Here is a 25,595-nt window from a genome sequence, read left to right as displayed (position 1 = left end):
GTCTGAGGGACATCTTCACTCGGTGTAGTTCTATGTAGGCAGCCGTTTTAGCACTTTGCAGTATGCTCGTGTAATTGATGGCAAGTTAATTTTTTGCACAAATGACGAACAGAACGATGGTGCTCAGCGACGGGTCACACGAAGAGTGGGATTTTAAATCTTTGCACGTCCCTCTGCCTATTATTTGCTCTACCCATCACATGAGGGGTTGCCAACGTTCAGGAAAATTTTACTTGAAAAGCCCATTTCTTTTAACTTAGTAACGGATAAAAAGATCCACTGGCTTTTTATCACTCTGCCTGCACGCCCCCACGTGAGGCCCAGACCTGCTGTGTTTGTTCAGCCTGGTGCCGGGTCCCTGTAGTACTGGAAAGCTCTCCTCACAGGAGCAGGGAGGAAGTACGTGCCAAACCGTTCAAAGCGTTTTAACGAAACTATTTTCTTTTTGTACCGAGAACAAAAACTGCTTAGCTGGCAACCTTCATCCTGCCCCCCTGACCGAGGCCCGACCTCCCCCGTCCTGTCAGTTCCCCTAAGGCGGCTGCAGCAGAAGTGCCGCCGCCGGGGATCGGCTGTGCCTGGGCCCCGTTTTTCCCTCACGCTCCGCTCCGGCTCCGGGGCCGGCGGGGCCGCGATCGCAGCCCGGACGTGAGCGGCCGCCGCCTCCCGCCATTTCCTGTGAGGCGCCGCTCGTGGGCGGGGCTCCCGCCGAGGGCGGGCGCGAGCCGTTGTCACGTGACACCCCCCAGTCCTGCGCTGCGGCGAGATGGGGAGGAGAACTGGGCGCATCACGTGACGCGGGCGTGTGGGGCTGGGCGGGGGCGAGTCACGTGTCGGGGCGCGCATGCGCGGGCAGAGAGCGGGCTGGTGCGGGCCGGGCCGGGCGGCCGCTCCCCTCGCTGGCAGTGCTCGCTAAGATGGCGGACTTCCTGCCGTCCCGCTCCGTGCTGTCGGGCTGCTTCCCCGGCTGCCTGCTCACCAGCGGCGAGGCCGAGCAGCAGCGCAAGTCCAAGGAGATCGACAAGTGCCTCAACCGCGAGAAGACGTACGTGAAGCGCCTCGTCAAGATCCTGCTGCTGGGCGCGGGGGAGAGCGGCAAGTCCACCTTCCTCAAGCAGATGCGGATCATCCACGGGCAGGACTGGGACCGGGCGGCCCGCGAGGAGTTCCGCGCCACCATCTACAGCAACGTGATCAAGGGTGGGTGAGCAGCGGCGGCGGCGGGGCCGGCCCGCCCCGTGAGGCACCGGCCCGGCGGCCTGTGGGGGCCCGGCCCGGCCGGGGAGGGGAGGGGGTTGGCGCCCTCAGGGAGGGAGCGGCGGGTTCCTCGGGCCGGTGCCGCCTCTCGCCTTCCTTTCGGGCTCCTCACGCTTCCTCCCGCCGAGGACGAGCGGCGGCGTCCGGGGAGCAACCCCGCGGGGTGTCAGCCCCGCCGGGACGGGCGCTGGCCCGGGCGCGGCCCGCCGTGCTGCTGAGGGCGGCTTACCCGCCCGCTGTGGGAGCAGCGGCTTCGGTCCGTACGGTCCCGAGCTCGGCCGTTTCCTGGTAATGCGGTGGCGGTAATGAGCGGTAATGGATGGAGGGTGTCGGGGTGGGGAGATGCACCTGAAAGTGCGTGAGGATGAGACGTGTCCTGTCCCTGAGGAGGAAGCGCTTTCTGCATTTCGCTGCGATGGAAGAAACGTTGCCATCGTGTTGGAAACTAGGCTGGTACGTCAATTAACAGAAGCCCGCACGCAGAGCCACTTTTCATAGATGCGTTGCCAAAACCTCCTCACATGGTTTAGGAGTGGGCTCTTGAGTTCACTGCTGTCATCCTCGCTTAGTTTCTCTTTCTTAGCTAAATCGCTCTTAAGATTTTCGGTTTGGACTGTATAATAGTTAGACAGTGTCTTAACTAAGTTTCTTAAACAGCAAAGCATTGTCAGACCTCAGTGCTGCTCTTGAAGGGGGCTGAGGTCCTGTTGTTCTTAAAGACAATAGTTTCACAAACCTGTTTACAAATCAAGCCTGGAAAAACTATAAATAGCAAGGCAGCAGAAATCATGAGCTTGTCCGTTGACCAGGTTTGAGTTTATTAATAAAGTAAGGTACTTCCTACTCTGTTGAAATATACATGTAGGAACTGCAGATCTGTTTTGGAGGCTGCTTTCATGCAGTCATGGCTTTCGACAGATAGAAAAATTATGGAAAGAGAATGAAGCTTGAAAAAATACTTTGGCATTAAATAAGTATGTTGTTATACAGTTGTTTGTTGCTGCATCTTAGTTCCTTATACCTCCCCCCATGTCTTTACAGTTGTTTATTCTTTCTGGAATTTTCTTTTTTCTTTTTATTTTTGCATTAATAAATTTAGTACTGGAATTAGTTTCCCTGCGTTTGCATTATTAGCATTAGCACAATGTTGTTTTTTTAAAGTCCTGTATAAGAGAAGTTTAAAATACTCTGTTTCTCCTAGAGACTATTGACAAAAACAACAACAACAACAACAAAAAGTATGGGGAATTCTTTAGGTGATACAACTCCTTCTGCACTTAAACAGTAAAAACATACTTTTTAGAAAGTGCTGTGATTTTTAGTAAATGTTGTCTTCATACCTCTGAAAGTGTTAAAGGCAGTGATAACTCTATGAAATTAGATATAACTAGATACCAAGTTCATAGGAATACGATGACTAGGGAACCTTAGAATAAGCTATTGGATGGTTTAACATATTCTGAAATAAGCTTTTAAACATACTTCATTTATCTTGTATTCATGCCAGGTAAATTTAACGACTGTAGAATGGCTCTGGAGATCAGAGGGAAGTATAAATATCTGTGAAAGAGTTTGCTTGATAGCACAGATTGGGAATTTAGTAATTAAAAATAGAACTTCTGTTTCAAGAGTTAAGCTTGTGCTATGGATATTATACTGTTGAGCGTGGCCATGTTTTTCTGATAGAAAATATCTGCATTTTTAAATATAAAATGCTACCTGAAAATGTAGCACTTCGAGTAAATTTTTCAGAACCTTTCCGATTTCCTACTGGGTGGATAGTCCTATTGAGCTTTGACTGTACAGAGTAAATGTATTGTTTGAATCTTCGCAGATTTGTAGGCTAGTGAAATAGTAGATGCTGGGAAGCTCTAATTACAATGCTCTTTCATGTTGTTAAAGGTGTGAGAGTCCTCGTAGATGCCAGAGAGAAACTTCATATCCCTTGGGGAGATCCTGCTAACCAGAGTAATGGAGATACGATGATGGCTTTTGATACTCGGTCAGTCACGGTGGCGCAAGGCATGGTGGAGACGGCAGTTTTTTTACAGTACCTTCCAGCCATAAGAGCTCTATGGGCGGATAGTGGTATCCAGCATGCGTACGACAGGCGCAGAGAATTCCAGCTGGTAAGATTTGTGTCTCAGTGTTTTTAATTGAGTGTGTGTGATTCTTGTTCCTGTGTTGCGTTTCCATAAAACACTGATCAAGTGGCCTCCATGTGGATCTTAAGCATTCGTGAATGGTGGACTTCTACACTGTGGTATTGCAAACAGATGCATTTAGCTCCTTCCTGCCACTTTTTTAAAAACCAAGAATAATGAAGAGCTTCTGACATAATTGTTCTCATTTCATATGTGAGAAAGCTGAGGTATACAGGGCTTTTATGTTTTGTAACAAAGCTGGTACCTCTGTAGTGTTTTTACCATGTGATTATTTCCACCTTTTGTTAACTAGTGCATCAACTTAAAAAAAGAAAACAAAAAATGGTTTGCAATAAGGGAAGAGTTAATGGTAATGTGATTTTTTTAAGAAAAGATATGCATGGGTTAATGAGAAGAATTTAAAAACCACTCCCTTCTCTATTCCAATTTGAGCAATCTAGCAAACATTCCCTCTGTATACTTCCTGTTTAATTTTGAATGTCTGTGTTAATACTCATGTAATGAGATTTTTGTTATATTGAAGTTCTCAGCTGAAGATGGAGTATACAATTTAATAGTGGGGTTGAGATGGAGTATATAATTCAATAGTGGGATTGTAAAGGAAAATAAAAACGTGTCTTGATTCTTGCCTGGAGCTTTAACTGTCTGTGACAGCTGAAGTCCCTTTGCCCCATTTCCATGCAAATGCCGCAAAAGGAAACAAAGAATTTAAGTTAAATTTGTTGTTTATTGGTTCATAGACTTGTGTAGTAAATGCCAGTGGCATAGGGTTTTGTGAGGGTGGGGGTTGAGAACCTTAAGATAGATTAAATCTGTTCTTGTAGGTCTGTTAAACCTAAGTGGCTTTGTGTTTTTGTGTCTTAAAAATAACCTTTGTGTTAGTGTGAATCTGAACAATAGCTGATGATGTCTCCTGTTGAGCTATTATGAATGGTTGTGTAATCATACTCTGACTTAAATAGGTTGTGTAAATACTCTATAAATATGTATTGCCCTGATCATGGAATGTCTTCTAGCAATTGCAGAATGGGCAGGTGCTGGAGTAGCCTATCACCTGCCCAGCCTAGTTCTGAGCTGTGTAAGTAAGTTTCTAATGAGACCTATTGCTCCTTGGATTTTGCCTTCAGAGTGATTATAAAAGGGTAATTGCTGGACTAGGTCCTCTAGAAGGTTCTCTTCTGGTGCAGATGAGACTTCTAGTGATGTAATTGCTGTGCTGGAGCGATCGTTTTTAAAATCGGTTAAATAAAATTTTGTCTTTGATTAGGCAAGTTTAGTGACTTCAGGCTAAGTACCAAAGGAAAAGGGACAGAATATTACTATTCCGTCATCTTGAGTCTCTGAGAAGTAGGTTCTTTCCATAACTGAAGCATGGGCAGAGTTTCACTTTGAGTAGGATTTGAAGAATGTGGTGTTCTGAATCTGACAGAAAAAAACCCTATTGCTTTCTTTTGGAAATCCCTAAATCTGTATAATGTTCTCTGCAAAAATAGAGATGGATCATGTTGTGTTTTAGGCAGAACTCAAGACTATGTTTTTAAGTGCAGTTAATAGTTGAGTACTGTCTAAATGTTAATTTTTGAAAGTAAGGTAACTGCTTTATTTATATTTACATTGCTTTATTGCCTAAATCCTTTCAAAAATCTCAGCCTGAGATATTTATGCCAAGTTATAAACATGAAAAAAAAAAAGGAGCTGAATGATGTCATTGTATTGAGTGCAAACAGTGTGATCAGTGCTGGCCAAGCGTGAAGTCTCTGTTTTACCCTAGTAAGCTTCCAGTTTAAGGTATGACAGAGCTCCATGTGGGCGGCAGAATGGTGGAAAACTCCTGAAAGCAGTATGTATTTTTGCGATGCTTGCTGACAGGCTTTGTGTTCAGAGTGTTCAGAGAGTTTAGACGTGTGCTGTAATATGGAAGGAACACACAAGTAGCTAAGGAGGGAGTGACAAGCATACCAGAGTCAGGAGGTGGAGCAGGGGGAAGTTGGAAGAGAGGGGAGATGGAGACAATTCAGTCGTGCCAAGCACTGACTCTCGAAGTAAGGATTCAAGGCTGAAAATTGCCAGTATTGTAGAATGGGGAATAAGAGAAAAATACTGGTTTACTTCAGTTCAACTGCTTGTGGCAAAAAATGTAGTGAAAGGAGAGATGTCAGCAATCGTTAGATGAGTAGGAGACAGGGAAGAGTGGCGTTACAAGAAGTGTAAAATGCTGGGACTGAGTATGGTAGAAGAGTATTATCTGATTGTGTATACTCTAACTTCTTTTCAGACTGTTGAGTGAATTTTACCTTTTTTCACTGGGCTGAGTTTGACACTGCACTGAAAAACGTGGTTCATATTAAGAGAGCACAGGCAGGAATGCTGGGAAAGTATTTTTTGTCATGGGAATAGGACACTTTGCGGCAAAGGTAGAAGTGAACAAATGAAGAGCAGTGATGAATACAGAGTGAAAAATGTCAAATTTACATAGAAATTCTGGAGGAAAGAAAGCAAGAGTGTGTAGTTCTGGAAGCCATTCGTAGTTTGGACAAATGGGAAGTACAGAGAAAGAAGGTTTAAGATTCAAGTTTTCTGCATGTATATGGTTAAAGATTTGTGAGGGATTTTGTGAGATTTTTGTACATTTTTGAGAGATCATCAAGCTGTTCTTGCTTTTTTGGTTTTTCTCCATCATCTTTCACTTGCAATGCCAGAGATGATGCTAGGAGCCTTAAGAAACAATGTGGTCTTTTTATACCCACGTGAGAGGGGAAAAAACAGAACTTGCTTGTATTTTAATGGAAGTAGAAATCAGCGTTTCCATGCCTGGTTCACTGGAGTGTCCTTCCTCATTTTGTTAACTTACGTGGTCATGGGGATAGTCAGTATGATTTATTTTCCTTGGTATAAAAATAGGGGCCTTCTGGCCACTAACAAGAGTATTTATGAAAATTCATTAGTTCACACTTGTGTAGTGCTTTAAAACTGGAAAGAGCTAATTGCAGCTTAGTACAATATATGCCACTTCAGTACTTCTCGGGTGGTTAATATTATAATCCCTAAAAATTTATTACAAACTGAAGTCATTCAGGTGATAGTTCCACTAACACAGTTAACTAAAGACTATTTTGGCTCTGTAGCTCAGTCAGTTCCTCTAACTTATGCTTAAGATTCTGGTCACCCTTAAGTTTTCTCTCCACCTACCGAGGTTATTTCTCCTACAGTCTCCATTCAGATGGCTGACATGGATTAGTTACAGAGTTAGTCTGAATCAGCCTAATGCTTTCTGATGTCTAATTAACATTTCAGATTTCTTATTGCAAGTTGATTTCTGGTAAAAATCTCCTGAAATGACTTGGGTAAGTGTATCAGTTATCTTAATTCTGCAACACGCAAACCGATTTAACTAGGCATTTCCTAGCCTTTATATTTATGCTCATGAGCTATTTGATGATGTGGTTGTAAAGGTTTGCTGTTCTCATTGAGATTTGCTTTGAGGCATTGGCAGCTGAGGAGTGTCGGGTGCGGGTGCTGCGTGACTGGTAAGACGGAGGAAGGCACTTCTGAGTAAGAGTGTGTTGTACACTGCCTCTCACTTCATGGCGTTTGCAGTGAACTTGTGTGTCTTGAATTTGCTGCTAGAGTTGTTAACAGAGAAGTGTTTTGAAGCGGTCTCCATGAGTCTTCTAATTCTCCAAGAATGGAAAAATGGGATGAGAGCCGAGTTGCTCGTATGCGTGATAAGCTTTGAATGCGTTAAAGGTTTGTTCTTGTTAAAGATAACTTTTGGGTGGGTTTGGATGTTTGCTACCAGCAATTGTTGATCTTCAGATTGATACTTTTTGCCCTACTTGTAGATTACACCAAATGTTGGGGTTTTGGTTTGTTTTGTTTTTTAATGCCCTGAATCTGCAGTGCGCAGGGGCAGTGATGGGGTTTTATTCTGTCCGCATTTGCATAGCACTGCAGACACAGATGATACAGTAAGGATGATTGGATATGCATTTACCTCTGGATCCTGTTTACTTCTGTGACATGTCTGCAAGTGCTAGATCAGATTATAGAAGACAGGAAAAGGCGTGTTCAGCTTGAAGTTCTACTGCTAGTTCTGCTGCAGCTTCTGTAGCGTTTTTTTTTTTTTCTGTTGCTGAGTAGTATTTTTGCAGAGTGTTGTTTAGTTTACTGGAAGATTGTATTTTACCTTATTCTGGTTGGGCTTTTCTGGAATATTGATGGGGCTATTGTACACGTGAGAACATCAAATTAGCTCTACGGGAAATCCTCAAAATTTGAGAGTCCTCAAATGGCCACTGCAAAGTATTAGCAAAATTTACCATTCCTTCAGGTGCATAGACAACACGTCCTTGAAATGTGCTTTATTTATAGAGCAGTGATCCTGCGGAGGTCAGTGGTGTTTGAAGCCAGACTGGGTTGTCAGATGTTGAGGTCTTCCTCTTTCTCGAGTCCAGACGCCCATCTTATGAAACAGCTGGGAGGTCAGTGCTTCAGCGCCTCGCTGAAGTCACGAGCATAGAACCTGCAAAAAGAGCATCTTCTCTGTCATTCATTAAAAGTATTTACGTCATATTTGTGGTACTGAATTTCAGAAGCCTTTCAACAGCTTGTGCCCTCTCTAATGTGTTGATATTACTCCCAGTGTTCATCCTCTGCAGCACCCCCCACTCCTCAGTTGGGGCATCAAAATGTCTTTCCCCTCTCCCTTTCCCAGATCTTCTCTTGGTTCTGGGATTGGGTGTTTGCTTGCCCCGCTCTGATTCTGCTTGGAGTGTGTAGGTGGTGCTTCTATTAGAACATGCCTGAGTGCATAAACTGTCAATAGAAAGTTTCTCAGACCGATAGAAGAATCTTCCTCATTACAGATATGAGATACAATCACCCAGTGTTTCTGTAAACATGTGCATTGACTATTCGGGCACTTCATCATATAATTAAACTTTATTTAAATACAGTGTTGTAGTTACACTGAATATTGCTTAAGTTTTTGTGGGGAAGAAACAAAAAGCTGCTGCATTATACATGTTGAAAATGAACTATTTGCCCCTCTTTCTGCAATCAATAGGTCTGCCAAACATCAAACGACAGGATGGCACGTGTACAGTGAGCATGACTCTTTAAAGCCCTTGGAAAGGTTAGAGCTACTTGGCATCTTTTGGCCTTTATATGAAAAGGATTTATCAAAGATTGTTGCTGTAACTATGTAAAGAAAAGTGCTTCACAAATTTATACTTAAAAATTAGTCACTCAAATTCTCAGGAAAGACTCGGAGTTCTTGACGATTTGCTGTTTTTCCTGCCCCAATGACAAGATAATACGAGCTCAAAGTCAGCATTAATAAGGCTCCATATAGGGATTAAGAGGAGAGTCAAACAATAATGAGGCTTGAATTTCCTTATTCTTGGTTTGTGGCCAGAAACCTTTCAATGTGTATACAAAGTGCTTTGGTAATGGGGATTGACGGTAATATTTTAATTGAGGTGAGTGATCTTCAGGTGAACTTTTATACTAATTTAGCACAACGTGCCAATTGTTATCATTTTTCAAATTGGGATTAGGGTTTGTTTCAGCCTCTGTGAGTTACTATGCCTTGAAAGGCTGTTTCTGGGACTGCCTTCTTCCATTTCCATCATTCTTCCTTTCCTGCCTGATGATTTTTCTTGTTAGCAGTAAAATATTGAAGCGTTTGGAGAGCAGTGGTCTTGTATTGTCAACTGATGCTGTAGTGCAGGCTGGTCTGGTTTTACTGAAGAACACCTTTGCCATAACTTTTTTTTCTGAATGTTACTATTTTTCTTTTTTTTTATTATTTTTCTTTTTCGTTACTAGTATTTTTAAGCACAGATGTAGCTCTAGCCTGAGAGGTCTTTCAGTGGTAGCTGTCTTGATGTGGACGTGTTATCCCAGCACACACGTGCCAGACACCAGCATTCTGAGTTATCTTCCAACCAAGAACACTAGAAACTTTCTGGAGGCCTGTGTGCTACACTTAGCTTGTACAAGCATATCTTTTCCATGTGGTTTCAGTGCAGCCTCTGAGGATAGAGTTCTTAATTCAAACTTGATCCAGATACCTGTTTATGGGGAACCACTGCTTTTAAAATGCAGACTTTCATAGTACAGCGTGGGAGCAGAGCGATGTGTTCTTATACATACTGTGTCTTGAACAAGCTATGTCATGTTGATCGTGTGCCTTAGTTTCCTAAATGATTTTTTGCAGAAGACTAAAAGGTGACCTATTTTTTGCAAAAATTTGGATTCCTGTAACTGAGCCTTGATGAAATAAAGGTAAAATATAAGTGCCCTTCTGAATATGCTGTGCTTGCCAGCAACCTCTAAAGAGTTCAGAGGAAGAGACTTTCTCAGCCTTTCCCACGTCTTGAATGCACGAACCTGTTCTCAGCAGATTCTTTTAAATTGGTGCAAATGTGTTAGATGAGTTTTTGCTACTTCTGCTGCTCTCGGTGTAACATGAGACCTTGGTACAAACACCTTCAGAGCCCATTTCCTCGCTGCCTGCTAGCCTGCAAGATACTACGTGTTAGTACCTGTAGCACTGTCTTGTTACATTACTTCACAGAATTTAAATGTAGCAATGGCTATATTGTTCTCTGTCGGTTCAGAAACGACTGACTAAATATAAGCCGAACCTACCCTACGAAGTCCCAGTATTCATAGCTGTCAGCAAATCTCCATGCTGGCAAAACATGTGGTATGAATGCAGCTGTGATCTTCCATCTATATAGGTGAAATTAATTTTGCACCTGAGGCAAAGACTATGGAGCGATCTTTTTCATATGTAAATATGGGATCCTTTAGGATTAAGGTGCGATGCCAGGGGCAGTGTTGATTTGTGCTGCCGTTCCCTAATTTGAGCTTACTATAACAAGACTTCAGCCTTGGAGGCTGGCTAAGTCCACTCTCACTGAGTGCATATTGCACTTTGGTTGTATTTGGATGACTGTTTTGGTTGTCTTCATTGACCTAAACTTCAGTTCATGATGCGTGCTATTTGAATGTTCTGCATTCCTGCTGTACCTCTTATGCAGAACCAGCAAAGTGGTAGGAAACCTTAGTTCGTGGTAGCTGAGGAAGTTGCTTAAGAAAATGTGAGAAAACATAAGTGCAGCTGACCTTACTATGTAAGAAAACCAATAGAATAACTACTAGTGTTTCATATAGAAAGCAAGATAATGTCCGTACCACCATTGTGTCTACGCACTTTTTTTTTTTTTTTTAAAGTATCTAAATTTACCACAAATCAGTTGGGAAGTTCAGAAGGTGCAGAGCCTGCCCTTTTGCAGAACAGCGAGCTGTATCGCTGGTGGTGCTGATGGAGTGTGGTGGATAGCAACTGGTGTTTTGTATTGCTCTGCAATATGCAGCCTTTGTTTATGATTAGGGGTGAATAAATGGGTCGTAGAAGACAATATTAGTTAACTCAGCATCCTCAAACAAAAAATGTATTTAATCCAAATAAAAAATCTCTGGATAATCCTGGAGACTAACAGTTTGCCCTTATACTCTACAACCAAAGTAGTTTCAGGGGTCAAATTTAAAGGGTGAAGAAAGAAAATGTTAAGACTACATCAGCAGCTAAAGAAGGTCCTAAATTATTTTCAGTATCTTCTCCACTCGCATGACTGTGTTAACAATAAACATCAGGTAATAAATACAGCTGGAAAAGTTGAGGAATTTTAAATACAGAAAACACCCTGAATGTCATCACAATAACTGTCAACTTCAGCTATTTTAGAGAAGAAAACTTTTGAACTCTAGTAGGCAGAGAGCTGCCTTTTACAACCCTTAATTCACTATACCATGCTACACACTTCTCTGTCATGGTCATTCGTGCCTTAAATGTTTCCCAGTTCTTCATAGTCTCCTCAGTTAAAATAGCTGGAATATCATGCACCTCTTCAGTGACTTAACCAAGGAACTGAAAAGACCCCAAATTCTATTTATGGATGAGAGGTACAGGAATATGTAATCGCACATGAGTTTCTGTATCTTTTTCCTTTGTTTAATGATGCCAAATAAATAATTTTAAACAAGCGACGGGAGTCTCGGCAGACTGCCTGGAAGTGCTTCTCACTGAGCACATGATGGTATTTGATCACCCGCTGGTGACCAAATAAAGAAGATGCAGAATTTCCAGGCGAGGAAACACATGCACTGACACCATCTTAAATTCAAAATACCTATGCAAAATAGTGTGCAAAAACTCAGCGCAGGGCGATCTACTAACATTTTATATGTGGATTGTAGTGGGACCTTTGACTGTTTTCACTGGCAAACAGTTATATTGGTGCGCTAGTAATTAATTTCTAGTATGAAATTCTATAAGTGATATGAAATGTTTGCAGCCTCTTGGATATGGCTGCTGTATAGGGAGTGTTGGGTACAGTTTTTGCTAATTTTTAAGAACACTAACACTCATCTAATGATACACGTAGATCTTTCACAAGATATAGTAAGTTATCACTGAATCTTGTCAGATAGCTTGTAAAGAGAGCTGATGTATTAGTATGTCACTGTTTGCAAACAGAAATACCAGAACTTAATTGAAATGGATTCTGCTAATTGAGGCAGAGGAAGGAACTAAAAAGCATTTGGTCATCTGGATTTCTTTCGAGGCTGAAATAGGAGCCAAATGTACTTTAAAACTGAATCGTAGGGATGCTTCACTGCATGCATTGGTGTCTACCTTAGGGTTCTATTTTTGAAATGTTGTGATTTCGTTTACAGAGTATGCAATGATAGGCTTTTCAAACATCTTAAAGTTCAATGTGGCCAGTTTTAGCTGATATGTTTCCACAGGCCAAATATTTGTCATGTTTTTGGGAGCCTTCACCAGTCTCGTGCAACTTGGAAGCAAGTAAAGCTCTGAATGATGGATGGCAGATTTGCAGACTCACTACTGCTTCAGTGTTAGATTAAATGTAGCTTTGAGTTGCAAACACATGAAGTCATGGAGCCAGCGGGTCAGTGCACTGAAAGAAGAGCAAATGTTTACAGTCTGGTTCCAGTCTGTTTTGTGTGCAAAACCTCTGAAGTTTATATAGATGCTTCCCAGAGTGTAAATAGTAATGGGGAGGTGGCTGTTTCATCTCGGTCAGTGCATGATTTCATATGATGTCTAGGTCTGCGTGTATGCTGTGACTTGGAAGATTTGTTTCATCAATGAAATTTGAAAATCTTTTACAAATTATCGGTGTCTTTCGTAAAGTAAACTTTCTGGAAGAGAAGTTTGGATTGTAAATGTTTACTGAGGGAGAGAGTAAAAAGATCTTTGAAGAAAGAAGGAAAGAGCACCTGACCTTGTGGACAGCATATCCTAATTTGCTTTCATGGATTAATTTTGGTTCTGGCAAACAGAAGCATCTTCATTAGATGCTCTGGTTCTGCATGTGTTGTGTCCCATGTGCCATTTTTTGCATTTCTTAACCTGTCTCTGATCTCTAGAAGGGGCTGCCCTAGACTTGAGTTTGCTTCCTATTTGGAAGCATTGGTGATCCTAAGGAAAATGACACGCCAGGGTAAATGCTGTGTATTCCTAGGGTTTTTAATTGTGGGAAAGAGTCTCAGCAGACTTTTGGGTTTTGCTCTTGAGTTGTACAAATGGAATATCACTTCATACAACTCAAAGCTATGCAGTTTCTTAAAATTCTCAGCTGTTTATAGAATATGGCACATTCTGGTTTCCAAGTAGTCTTTCAGAATTACTTGGAAGTATGGTAACAGTGCATTGCGTGGAAGAAACTGTAGTTCTGTGGGCTTTAATGGAATACTGTTTCATGCCTAAAAGCTGTAGTGAATTTTCATATTTTTAAGCAAGTTTTGTTAAGAATCTGGCAATTAACATCCCTTCTTCAGGAGAGAGGAGGGATACCAAGCTAAGAAAAGTGAAATTGGATTTCTTCCCTCTTAGGAAAGTAATGCAAAACTGGAACAGTTTGCTCTGTGGTATTCTAGTATGCAGATTAAGTTCTGCTTAGTGCTTGATCATGTCTTCATTTGGTTAATTGGGATAACATGTTGTATTTGCAGCAGTGGAAACACTCTACTGATTGGAGAAAACTGAGTCAGAATTGTGTAAGTGAATGAGGCACTTTGAAGGGTAGTGCCGAATTGAATTCGGTTAAAGAAGGATAAACAGCTGATACTGGAGTATTAGTTTGGAGTATTTAGTTCTTATTTGGAATATTTTGTTCTAGACTAATTAGTGTGTATCTTGGTTTACCTCCTCTCTCTGGGTATGGCAGCCACAGCAGATGCTGCTGGGTAGTCGTAGTGCAAGAGCTCAGCTTGGCGTGCTCTGTCTCTCTCCATTCGTTACCCACATTGAGAATTATGGATTAATTGGATTACATGGTAAATAGGGGATAATAGATTAAAGGGATATTATTGGGTTAAAACCCTTCTTAAGCCCCTTCACCTTTCTTTGTTAACGCCATTATGCAAGATAAAAATGTCAGTCATGAAATAAACTTAGTGCGGCTCCTCCCTTGGTGCTTTTGTAGCTTCATGCTGTTGAGCACCCTCCACCCAATGTGATCCAGCTGTTGTGAATACAAATTCTGTTCTGCTACCCAAAGATTTTACAAAAGATTACTTCTGTGAGTCAGGATTTCAGCTTTTCCTTTTTTTAGGACAGATACTCAGTTTGTGTGACCGAACACAAGGCAGGTTTCACTTCTATACCATGTGATGCAGTTCTGATTGCTTTGAAAAAAGTCAAATACAACTTGAGCTGCACTCAGGAAGTGCTGAAAAGAGGAAATAGGATAGTGCTTTCAGAGGTAGGATGAGCTGTGACGCACTTGTGACGTTTATTGGTGGAGAACACGATTATTTGGTACTCCCGTATAAGCAAATGTAGCCTAGGTCAGAAACTCACCAGTTTTAAGAAGAAGCGGCAATTAATCCCCATGCACTTAAATTTTCTATTTGGAAATGGGCAGATCAGATTTAAAATGACGCTTGAAGTGGTTGACCTGGAGAGGAAGAAGCTAGGAGATCCTGAAATGTCTGATCTTGACTTACTGTATCTGTGCTTTAGCCCTTTTAAAGCTGGTCCATTAATGCTTCCATTAATGCAGTGCCATTTTAAAGCAGTTTTCTCTCCCTTCTGAAGGAGAGAGGGATTAGTTTAACATGGAGCAGTTGGCTGCAATAATGCTCCTGTGGGCATAAATGGAGACTGCTTTGTTTCGGCGGGAGTGTCAGTTTATGTTGGTTTTAACATAACTTTGGCCATAATTAACACTTACAGAAAGGAAACATACTTCTCTCCAGGAAATGTGTTCTGTGTTAGCGCACACTCAAATATTTTGACCCAGACTTGCAGTTTGATAAATAAATATACTGTTGCTTACCTCGACACTTTTCCCTAAATACCTTTAGCACCCTTACTAAAAATTAGTTATTGTATATGCTTATTGTAAACTCCCGAAACATTGCTAATAAAATTGCTGCTTATACAGAGAGCACTATGTCAAGTGTTAGAGCATGGGAGTGGCAATTGGGAAACAAATTGTTTCCCCTCACTTGAGGAGATGCCAAGCAAGTTGCCGAATTGCTGCTATAAAATATGGAAAGTATCTCGGTTTTCAATTTAGTTCCTTGAATAAACAACTTATAGGTATGGATGTGTAGAAGTTTTGTCCTGTCATGTTGACTAGGGCATGTTTGAAAGAGAAATCTCGTTAGAAAGCACTGGGAGGCGTGACTGGTAAGAGGTCAGTTTATAGAAACCTGAAAGCTGGGAAGGAGCCAAGATTATTTTATTTACCTCCAAGTCTGAGGCCAGTAAAAAGAAACCAGACCAATTCAGTGTCTTGACATCAGACTAGGTTCAACTTCTACCGGTCTAACAATCAAGACAATTACAGATTTGAGCTCAATAATATAATTAGGGCTAGGTGCATTCATAGCATAAATGTATCATCTGGATCATCTGCCTCTTTTGTGTAATGTTATGGACACCCCTTGATTGGGTGTAGGGGGAGGAGGTTGTAGTGCTCTAATACCTCTCCCACTAGGAAATATGCATTGATTTGACAGAAACATTTCTCCGTTAATTATCTCTGTGCTTATTACTGAAATGGCAGAAGACATCTGGTGGAACTTCAGTAGCAGCAGTATTGATTTGCAGTCTGTCTGCCTTTGAATCAGCTTGGGGTGAGGTGTCAAGAAAATAAAGGTTAGAGTCTTTTCTCTGGATTCTTTGCCAAAATCCTCAGATGTGGATTTATCTGGATTAAGCCTCTAACAGAAAAAAAACTACCCATAATGAAGTGTATGCTATAAGGATTTCTAGGGTGTTGTAAGATGCAGAATTTCAAGGCTCTGGTTATTCCTCCATCGTCTTGCTTCCTTCAAGCTGCATTTCCCATGTTACGTATGGTTTGGTTTGCATGTCAATTTAGGCAAGTACATGCCAGCCTAAAAACATTGTAGTTGCCTGTTCTTATTACAAACTAGACTTTTTTAAAAGCTTTTTATGTTGTTGGTTTTGTTTGTTTGTGTTTTTGTGGGTTTTTTTTATTAAATAAAATAGGAAATCTTTGTTTCTCCTTTCACAGAAATTCCAAGTAAGGTCAGGAAGAGAAAAATGTTTGGTAGTTCCTACAATTCTAATCTAGAGTTACTAAATTATATCTCCTATTTTCTTTAAATATCTGATTTATTTCTTTCAGATACTTAAGAAGTCTTGTCAGTTCAGTATGTTCCACTGAACCTGCAGCCAAACATAGATGGTTTGATAAATTGTACGTTTCTTTCTTTAAACCTTGTGATGACTAAATCTTTATTTGATGCTTTTTCTCTCTCTTTTTTTTTTTTTTTTTAAAGTGATTGCTATTGGAAAAAATGTAATGTGTGTGTTCCCCTAGAACAGCTAAAAAGCCATTTGGCTATCCTAAAGTTTCAACAAATCATATTTAGATTGCTGACATTGTTTTCATGGAAACCAAATAAATTGGTGCCACTTCCTGGGTTTAAAAGATGTGTTCATCTGTTGTGTATTTCGTGTAGTCTTTTTTTTTTTTTTCCTCCCCAAAAATATTTTTGTGGTTACTTTGCTTTAGGCATTAACTAGTGACATTTTAGACAGTAATCTCTCTCTGTGCCATGTTTTGTTTATAAAAGATAACTGATCTGGTTTACTTCAGAAGACCACACGAGCAGCTACAAGACGCTGTTTTCTTATAGGTAAATGACCAATGTGTGCTGTAATCTGTATTTGTAGAAAGAGTGCATTACACGAATCTTGAGGGATTTCATTGTACAGGCATGAGCAAAACTAGTTTAAATAAATGCAGTGTTGTAAGGGAAGCCGTTGTTGTAATGTCAAGTACCTTGATAAGAATATGGTTTAGTGGTATTTTCTTGTAAATCACTTGTATGTTCACGATGAAAGGACTTGGTTTGGCTTTTTTTTGGTAAGGATCACAAGACTCCAGGAGACACACAAGCTGTTTTGAATCAAACCTTTCTGAAAATGGAATACTTGACAGTTATGAATAAAGTTATTTAACAGTCAACTTCCTGTGGTTTACATGCATTTCTGAATCAGGAGGAGGCTGAAGGGCTGCAGCTGAGTTGTGTATACTCCCATCTGAACAAAAAAGGGCATCTTCTACAAGCAAACTGATTGCTTAAAATCTGATATTCTGATATGATTTATTTTAATACTGTATTAAAAGAACAAAAGTGCAGTCACGTAACACTGGAAGATCTTAGAAGCTGACGTGTAGGCCATTCATTCTGTTGTGCTGGGGTGTGTTCAAGAAGTTTGCTTTATTGCAGTATGTCAACATGCATATGAGAAATGCACTCAAGCCTGCAAGTGACTTTGTCACTTCTGTTGTCATCTTCAGCCTGTGCGTTACGTTTAGTAGAAAGAAGTGAGCAGTGGACAAGTAAGGCTCGATGGTGTGGTTGCTGCAGGGGAACAGGTCACTGGTAACCTTCAACCACGCTTCAGAAATTTGCAGTTCAGAACTGCTCAACTGTAAAAATTGCTTTAAAGGGTTCACCTGCATTTAAAAAAGTTCACCTGTGGCTAATTAAAGACCTTCACATCACTTTTTTTTTTTTTTACTAGATCTTTAATTTAAATTTCCATAGTGTCTGCTCACAGAACATGGGTGTGAAGGCAACGGGAATGTAATGGAGAACCATAGAGTTTTTTAACAGGGGCAGATCCTGAAGTTTCTGAGTCTCCTGTTGATTTCTGTCCTTGGTGTGTCTCCTTGTGGCATGATGGCAGCAGATTGACTGCTGCAACAACCATGTGGCAGGGGCTGGACGTGGTGAGCCACACTGGAGTTAGTGGGGCAGAGTGGGGAAACCCAGTTTCTTTTTTCTAGTCATCTCGGGTAAACCAGAGAGTTTACAGTTTGTGTAAAGGGAAATTCTAGAATACGACAACTGTCTGTTGAATACAGCCATTTAAATATAGCCACTGTCATCGATTTACAGCGTGAGATCTAGTTCTAATATCAAGAAAAAGCAGCCTAACTCAGAAGCTGTCTTTGAAGCTGCTGTCATACAGGGTCATGAATGGATGATTTTCTACTCAGTTTTAACAATTGCTGGCATTAAGGCTTTCCTTGGTTGTCTTGTGGTGGATTTTTCAGTAGGTTTCTCTTCATTATTGCGTAAAATATATAGGTTCACTCCTTTGGAAAAGGATCAGAAGTCTTACTTGGTTGCTTTGTAATGCTGCCTTTTTGAAGCTTGTTTAAAATGGGTCAAAACTCTTCAGTTCCACAGTAGTGAGTTCTGATAACAATCTGTTAGTCGTGGTAGTTTGCTGTTCAAGGGTGTCTGTAGTTAGCAGAGCTTAGCCTGCTAATATGAAGATGTCCGGGTCAGATAGAAAATTACAACTAGTCAAGGCACTGGCTTGTAGCTGTGTGATATGGAGAGGTTTCTGGAATGTGATGGAAGAACAGATGATGAATTTGAAGCTGTTTTAAGTTCTTGATGCCATGCAAATCAATAAAAGTCAATGATTGAACAAATTTTATCCTTAAATACAGAGTTGGGTCATGTTAACGGCACTTGCTTGGTGTGTCGTATTAGTTGTCTGAATAGATTTTCATAAGAGAGGAACCCAGTGACTGAGCCAAAGATGTGGTGGAGGGAAACTGGTATGTCACTTTATTAGCTGTATTATACTAGTAACTGATTGCTTTTGGAGTTTAATTTCTTGAGTTTCAGAATGGCCACCTTGATATTTGGCTGACATTGACTTTAATATGCCTAGAAAGCCAAGCTGTCTTCTCGGTGTGCTTTCTGGCAGTTGCCTTACTGTTGGACGTGTGGCTCTATAGAGTGTTGCCGTTGCTGCAGGCTGGTGTATTTTGCATTTGTGTTTTCAGGAAATCCCCTCTTTTGGGAAGCTACTTTTGTAACCTTTACAGGCTGTGGCTTATTTGTCTGCTCCAACTGCTCAATCCACTGCAGTAACAGTAAGCCCCGGGACTTAAAAGAGAGGTAGTAACTTGTGCATTCCAGTACTGCGGAGTTGATGCTTCTTTAGAGAGTGGGTTTGCTGTAAGTAGTATAAAAAAGAGCTGTCTAAGATTAAAATATATGTATGTGTGCACACACACGCGCGCGCATACTTACAGCCTCTGAGGCCCAGGTATTCTAGAATAAATACCTTCACTTAATGAGTCTGAAATCTGGCTGATTTGTACGGAGCTCTGTGGGGGAGGGAGGGTTGCCAACTCCTATGGGGACCTAAAAAAGAAATTAAGTCTGATCTGAATCTTTATTTTGTCTTAACACTCAGCTACAGACAGTGGTCTTAGTACTTGGAAAGCCTGAATTCTGTTACTGTTACTCCTGCTTGGGAAGCTTGATCAATTTGTGCATCAAGGTTGTGTATCTTTATTTTCTGTGAAATAGGAATGCACTTCCCCGCACACTTTCCTTACAGGATTGAGACTAGAATGGATTTCTGAAGTGCTGAAAAAGATGTAGGTGTAAAATACTGCCGTCATTGCAAGCAGTTGTTGCTGTGTGCCGCCAGGCTTTAAAATGGCTAGTGTTACTGCTGCAGTTTGTCACCCTAGAGAAAATCGGTAAAGTCAAATAAAAGGTAAAATAAAGTGGTAGAACTGTGTTGGATTTCCTTCCCTGCAGGTGTGTCAAGCACAAGGCATGTTTCAACCACAGTCCCGCTCTTGCCTAATTAAGAGTTGATGTTCAAATTGCACACTTAAAGGTGCGGTATCTACTTGTATTATGTAACTTCTTTTAGTACCTATAAAACTTGCAAAGGTACCTGGCTTATGTGTCTGCCAGAACCCTTTTTAGACTGGTGTTTACCCTACTTTGCTGCTGCTTAGATGACACGGTTTAATATTGAGGTTTGATATTCTTCCTAGGTAAGTTTGCAGAGTTCAAATTCAAGTGAGAGGAAGTGATTATGAGGGCGTGACTCCTGTCCTAATCCACTTGACTGGCTGGGATGTTATCACCCCAGCCTTGGATGCTTCTTGAATATCATCAAGAAAATTCAGTCATAATTCTTGCTCTTCCATCTGCAGAGTGAAAACACAGATGGTTTCTTTTCTGTATTTACTATAAAGTAAATAAGTTACAGGTTGGTAATCAAGAGCTTTCAAAAGGAAGCGTGTTTCTGCTTCTGTCATGATGCTAAGAATCCAAAGGTATTACTTTCCTTTGCAATAAATTCAATCAGTACATTATCTATTGCAACTGAACTCATGTTCAACACCATCTGTGTCAGAGTTCTTCCTTAATCCCAGCACCTTTACAGAGTTCTGGAGAGCTGACTGTAGATCAGGCTTACAATAAAAAAATCTTTGGTTCCACATTACTGGAGGGATAAAAAACTGCTGTTACTATTTGCAAGGACAGTGGTGGCTTGAGTCCAGAATATAACCTGTATAGTAGGGGTGATACCATGGACTATGGCAGTGCGGAGCTCTGTTCGTTACTCCCAGAGTAAGGAGTTCCTGTCCAACTTGGTTTCTGATAGGAAACTTTAGTAAAATGCTTCATCTGTTGTGGTTTCTCACTATTGCGCGAGTCATTTGCTGTGCTCAGGGGAATACCTGTATGAATGGGATTGTATGGCAATGCAGTTATAAATTAACTTATCCTGTACCTGAATGCCTGTATGCGCAGACTCTTCAAAGGGTTAGAATACTTGAATGTATCTTTCCATAATGGAGGTGTGGCTGCTTCGTTGACACTCCCTGTTGACAGCACTGCAGGATTTATTTAGCAGTTCTAAACTTTGTAGGAATTTAACTATTATAAATGTGCCTACCTATGCATTTAAGCTTAAATATTAACTGGCCTAAAAATAAAACATCAGTTGTGTTCTTAGGATAGCTGCTTAAAAATGGTAGTGATTAAAGCTTACAACACTTAAATCTGTTTGAGTAAATTAACTGGACTTCAGAATGTAAACTGTTGAGATCAAGTGTGCCACTTATTTAAATAACTGTTTGCTTTGTTTTTAGGGGGAATCTGTAAAGTATTTCTTGGACAACTTGGATAAACTTGGAGAACAAGTAAGTTCCTTTTTTTTCACTCTTGTATTTTAAGTAGTCTTAGTGATCTCTGGGTTTTAAATAGATGAAATGCAATTAGTGTCGACTCAAATAACTTTAGTTAACTTTGACTGTCTCATTATCTCACCAGTTCATCACTGACAGGTCAAAACCAAAGGGCAATGCAAGGGCCAAGAGACTTTTCTGGAAATAAAACTTCTGTAGAAATTGAATAAAAAAAAAAAAAACAAGTTACAAATGCTTGTCCAGTCAGAAGACTGTTAAAGTAGCACTTCAACAAACAAAAATGACTGCTTTTGTTTTTACAAACCCAGTTAGGAACACCAAGTTAAATCCGTGCGCAGGTCAGTGGTACCTTTCTGTAGTGTCTACTTTAAAATAAACAAACTTGGTGCAGAATAAAATCTGTTTTCTCTGGAGAAAAAGCTGAAATTTCTGTAGAATGCTTTTTGACTGAAATGTTGGTTGCTGCTTGGATAATGAAGTTGTATGCAGATGCTTAGTTGTGTATTGCAGAAATGGCATGTGGAAAAACTGCCTTTAAAATGGGATGCCAGCTTGAACTCCATGGGGAGGCAGTTTCTCCAGGGTCATTTCCAGCTGATGGCTAACAAATGATGAAGGAATCCAAACCATTTCAATTGAATCCTGTTACATCATGCTTAATTTCATTTTTCTTTTTAACAAATAAAAATTTAATATTAAGCCATGCTATTTTTCTGCTTTGAACTGTCACTTTTCTAACTACAGCACTGGTAGCGTTGCAGAATCTTGCAGAATGCGTACGCTCCCCAGATAGCTTGCTTGAGAACTCCAGTGCTTGCTCTCTAAATTTGGATTTGGTCTTGAGTTACAAGGCAATACCAGACCTGCAGTTACATTAACGAACTGCTAAATTTTCTGCTAATGGTGGATTTCTCACGGCCTTTGAATCCAATGCCATTTTAGTTTTGAAGGTTTGGGGTTTCCCCATGCACACACACATTTGCGCACTTTTGGGTAAAGATTTTTGCAGCTTCTTTTCAAAATTCTTTGTTTAGAAACCTTCATCCATTCTGTGATTAAAGCATGAAACTTGAAGTCACTAGGGGTTTTTATATTTTTGGATACGCACACTTATTGTAGGTACTGATGTTGCTGTGGGAACGCTGAGCTCTGAATTACAGCTTCTCTGGTTTAAAGTTACACCAAATGGTGTTGAGATACAGAGGGACTCTTCAAGATCTGCCATCACAGAAAACGTTAGGTCTTTGTGGAAAAAGTGCTAGACAAGTTTTGTTACTGAGTGAAAGATTTGATACTTTCTTCTGGTTTATTCTTACCTATATGCAAGATTTGTCTTGCATATAGACACATTGTCTTGCATAGACAAGATTTGTCTAATGATTATTTCCCCAAACTGTATTAATATAAGTATTTTACTGTTCTTATCTGTTATCTGATACAGCTGGGCTGGCTGCAACTAAATTGCTTATAAACAGCTAGACCTGCGATTCATGTGCCTCTTGCTGAAAGGGAGCTCATATGCCTCTTGCCAAAAGGGAGCTGATTATAACAGCATGTAGGGAAAAGAACTTAATGTTCAGATTTAATCAGATCAGCAAAAATAAGAGTAGCTGGCTGGCACGTACACGTGGGATCGGCTGGATTCCTCACAACTGTTTGTTGTTATTTCAACTGCCGGTGCAGACTATATGTACTCAAAGTATTTCATAGAGAGACATTGCTTTCCATGTTGTGATTGGATCTTATTCATGCCTTAAACTCTAATTTTAAAGTAGGCAGAGTGATGTGATAGCCAAAAGAGCTACTTGATAACCAAAACAAGTCTTTTAGAAGAAAACAGACGGTAGTGAATGAGGAAGGAGACAATTCAGGAAGAAAGCACATGTACTGAGTCAATATCAGTATTTATCCTTGGTAAGAGCTGCACACAAAATAACACACACACACAAAAAAAAAAAAAAAACCACACACAAAAAAAACCCTTTACCCCCCACCTCCAAAAAAAACCCCAAAACAACCAACAACCCAAAAATGGAAGAAGGTGAAACAGAAAACGGTCAACATGTAAGATTGGGCTAAGTGTAGGGAAGGAGAGCATGCCTGGGGGTGCTTGCAGGAAAAGTGCCGATTGACAATGGTGAAACATTGAAAGGACTTTGAAAATAATACTGTCCGAGGAAAATACTCACCTAATGCTGCAGTCTTCAGATAACGGAGAAGGGGATCAACAGTGAGAAAGGGGCTAGTTCAGAACTGCTACAGTAGCACGCTGCTAGTATCCCAAGGGTAGGGCACAAGGGAGAAAACATAATCATCGTCCAAAAAAATAATTGAAATACTGGGAGATTTCTTAGGAGTTATGGTATTTAGTTTTGGGTAGCCAGATGCCAGCTGTATACCAAGCACTTGACTTCCAGCGCGCTCGTTTGCTGACTCTTTGCATCAGAGTAGCCGTTATCCGGCATAAAACATGGTAGGTCTTCTGTGCTTGTAGAACTTGAAAGTACTTGAAAGGATTTTATTTGTGGTTGCCAGTGTGGAAGGAATTTAAAATGAGTAATAATACTCGAGAGGGAATTTGTCAGGAATTCTAGGGATAAGCTCCTTGTTCTTGAAAGCTTTACTGAGTAAACAGCACAGGCCAACTCCTGGGACGGTTTGCTTTGTGCTCTTGTTTCAATATTGAAGGTGTGTATGGCTTTGCCTATTATATTAATTGATTTTATTTACTTGAAGAATTGCCATCACTCCTGAGCTTTCCGAGGACTTTGTGGTTTTGTTCTGAGAAGTTGAGACTAACTTCCTGAATAGTAAATGATAATATGCTCCTGTGTGAAAGATGGAATGAGTGTTGAACCTGCGACGTTCTCTTGCCTAAAAGTTGTCCGCTTTACTCTAAATCCCTTCACGTGTGCCCAGTGGTATTTGATACAGTCACTGCTCTATTCATCTATTATTCTCCTTCTCTAACAATTTTTGGTAGAAAAGACCCAAGATAAATTTAACACATAAAGAGAAAAATCTTACTGCCCTTTAAAGTTGCTTCTTTGAATCAGACGGGGGGTGGAAGCCTGTGTCTGTTGCTGGGTTTGGAGAGAACATGGCACTGCTTCAGCAGTTCGACTCTCCTGTGGATTTAGGTGGTACGGGCTTTGGATGCGTAACAGCACGACAGCAAAAAAGTGCAGGGTGGGGAGCCTGGCCTTCAGAGAGCTTTGTAATTCGTGCCATGATAAACGCAGTGCCTTAGTCATGGGCAGCTTGAGCAAAGAGCTCAAACAAAACAGCCTCTCTCCAGCTAGTTTCACTTTTGAGCTTACATAAAGCAAAATGATCCTTGGGTTTTTGGAACATTACGCTTGGTTCATGATTTTTAAAATTGCTTCCTTAAAGGCTATGGCTCAAACTTGCCCGGGTCCCTTAAACTTGGAATACCAGTATGTGAATTGCCATGTAGTCACATGTTTGTTTCTCCCACCCTAGCTTTCTGGGCCATGGTCTTACACATCTTTATAAAGGCTCCAAGGCTGGTAACTAGTGCTTTCAAAGGAAGATCGTAGATCATTCACTAAGGGGAGACTAAAATTCCAACTCTGAAACCTAAATCACTCTCAATTTGTGAGAAATGCTGGAAAAATGTAAGGAAGTTTCCATAACAAGTGAAGAACAAAGCTTTAAACTTCAGCGTCAGCCGGCTGTTACAGATGCGCTAACTACAGATGCTGTTTAAAATAGCAGAAAGACTTGGCCGTATGCAAAAGTGTAATTCTAAGAATGAAGAAATCCCCAATATGAGTCTTGAATTTCATGCTGTTGAAAGCTGACTAATAAGAATTCCTCTTCCTGTTAGCATCTGTTGATGATGACTGTTCATGTAACAGTTAAAAAAAAAAAATAGTAAAAAAAACCCTTATCCTGCGTATTTAATTTTGGGGGAAAGGCAGTCTGGAGAGCTTCAGGGTGCAGCTGTCTCGGGTGCCCTCCTAGGCTGTACTGCTGGGAAGAGGCTGCTGCCCTCAGCTACTGTTTCTTCTCCTGTTTCTCTAATTGCACAGTATGTTTTGGACAAAATCAGGCTGTGTGAGCTCACAGGCAGGGCACACAGCTAATAGAAGTGACTTTTTGGACTGATACAGCTGGGTGCAAAAGATCCATGGCATGTTGCTTAGGTTTTGCTTTTCTGGCGTAATTGATTGCCTTAAAAATTACTTAGTGCAGCAGCTTTTTTCCTAGAAGCAGTCATGCAGTATGCACGAGAACATCACGCAGGAGCCGAGTGCCTAGAGTTAAGAGTGGAATATTACTGTGGTTACTGATTTGAGAAACCTGGTTTAGACCCCACTTGCTGCGTTGCAGTGTTGTCAGCCAGCGTGTTTCCCAGCTTTGTGGGATGAGGATGAACGAAGCTTAAAGCAATCCAGAAGGAGGGTAACTGGCAGGAGGAATTGATGATACACCTCTCAGGTTGTTTATGGATCCTTGTCATGTGGCACATGGAAAGCTTCTGTTCTCTGGGGTACATGTTTCGGTTTAATATTGGGTGTGTTTCCTGCTTTGGACTCTAAATCTTGCCAAAATGCTTCAGTGTTAGCATATAAATATA

General features: G+C 40.8%; 1 protein-coding gene across 1 annotated transcript in view; it reads left to right on the top strand.

Annotated features, from left to right (window-relative positions):
* Window positions 1-842: 842 nt before the first annotated feature.
* Window positions 843-25,595, top strand: part of GNA13 (G protein subunit alpha 13) — a 29,872-nt gene continuing 5,119 nt past the window's right edge. The window contains exons 1-3 of the mRNA XM_054221521.1: window positions 843-1,200; window positions 3,160-3,386; window positions 20,936-20,986. Of these exons, the coding sequence (XP_054077496.1) occupies window positions 918-1,200; window positions 3,160-3,386; window positions 20,936-20,986 (561 nt within the window). The 5' untranslated portion in view covers window positions 843-917. The remainder of the gene's footprint in view (window positions 1,201-3,159; window positions 3,387-20,935; window positions 20,987-25,595) is intronic.

The sequence above is a fragment of the Rissa tridactyla genome, chromosome 15 (assembly GCF_028500815.1).
Source record: "Rissa tridactyla isolate bRisTri1 chromosome 15, bRisTri1.patW.cur.20221130, whole genome shotgun sequence".
Lineage (NCBI taxonomy): Eukaryota > Metazoa > Chordata > Aves > Charadriiformes > Laridae > Rissa > Rissa tridactyla.
Note: the sequence above shows the minus strand (reverse complement) of the source record. Positions and strands in the feature narration are given on the sequence as shown.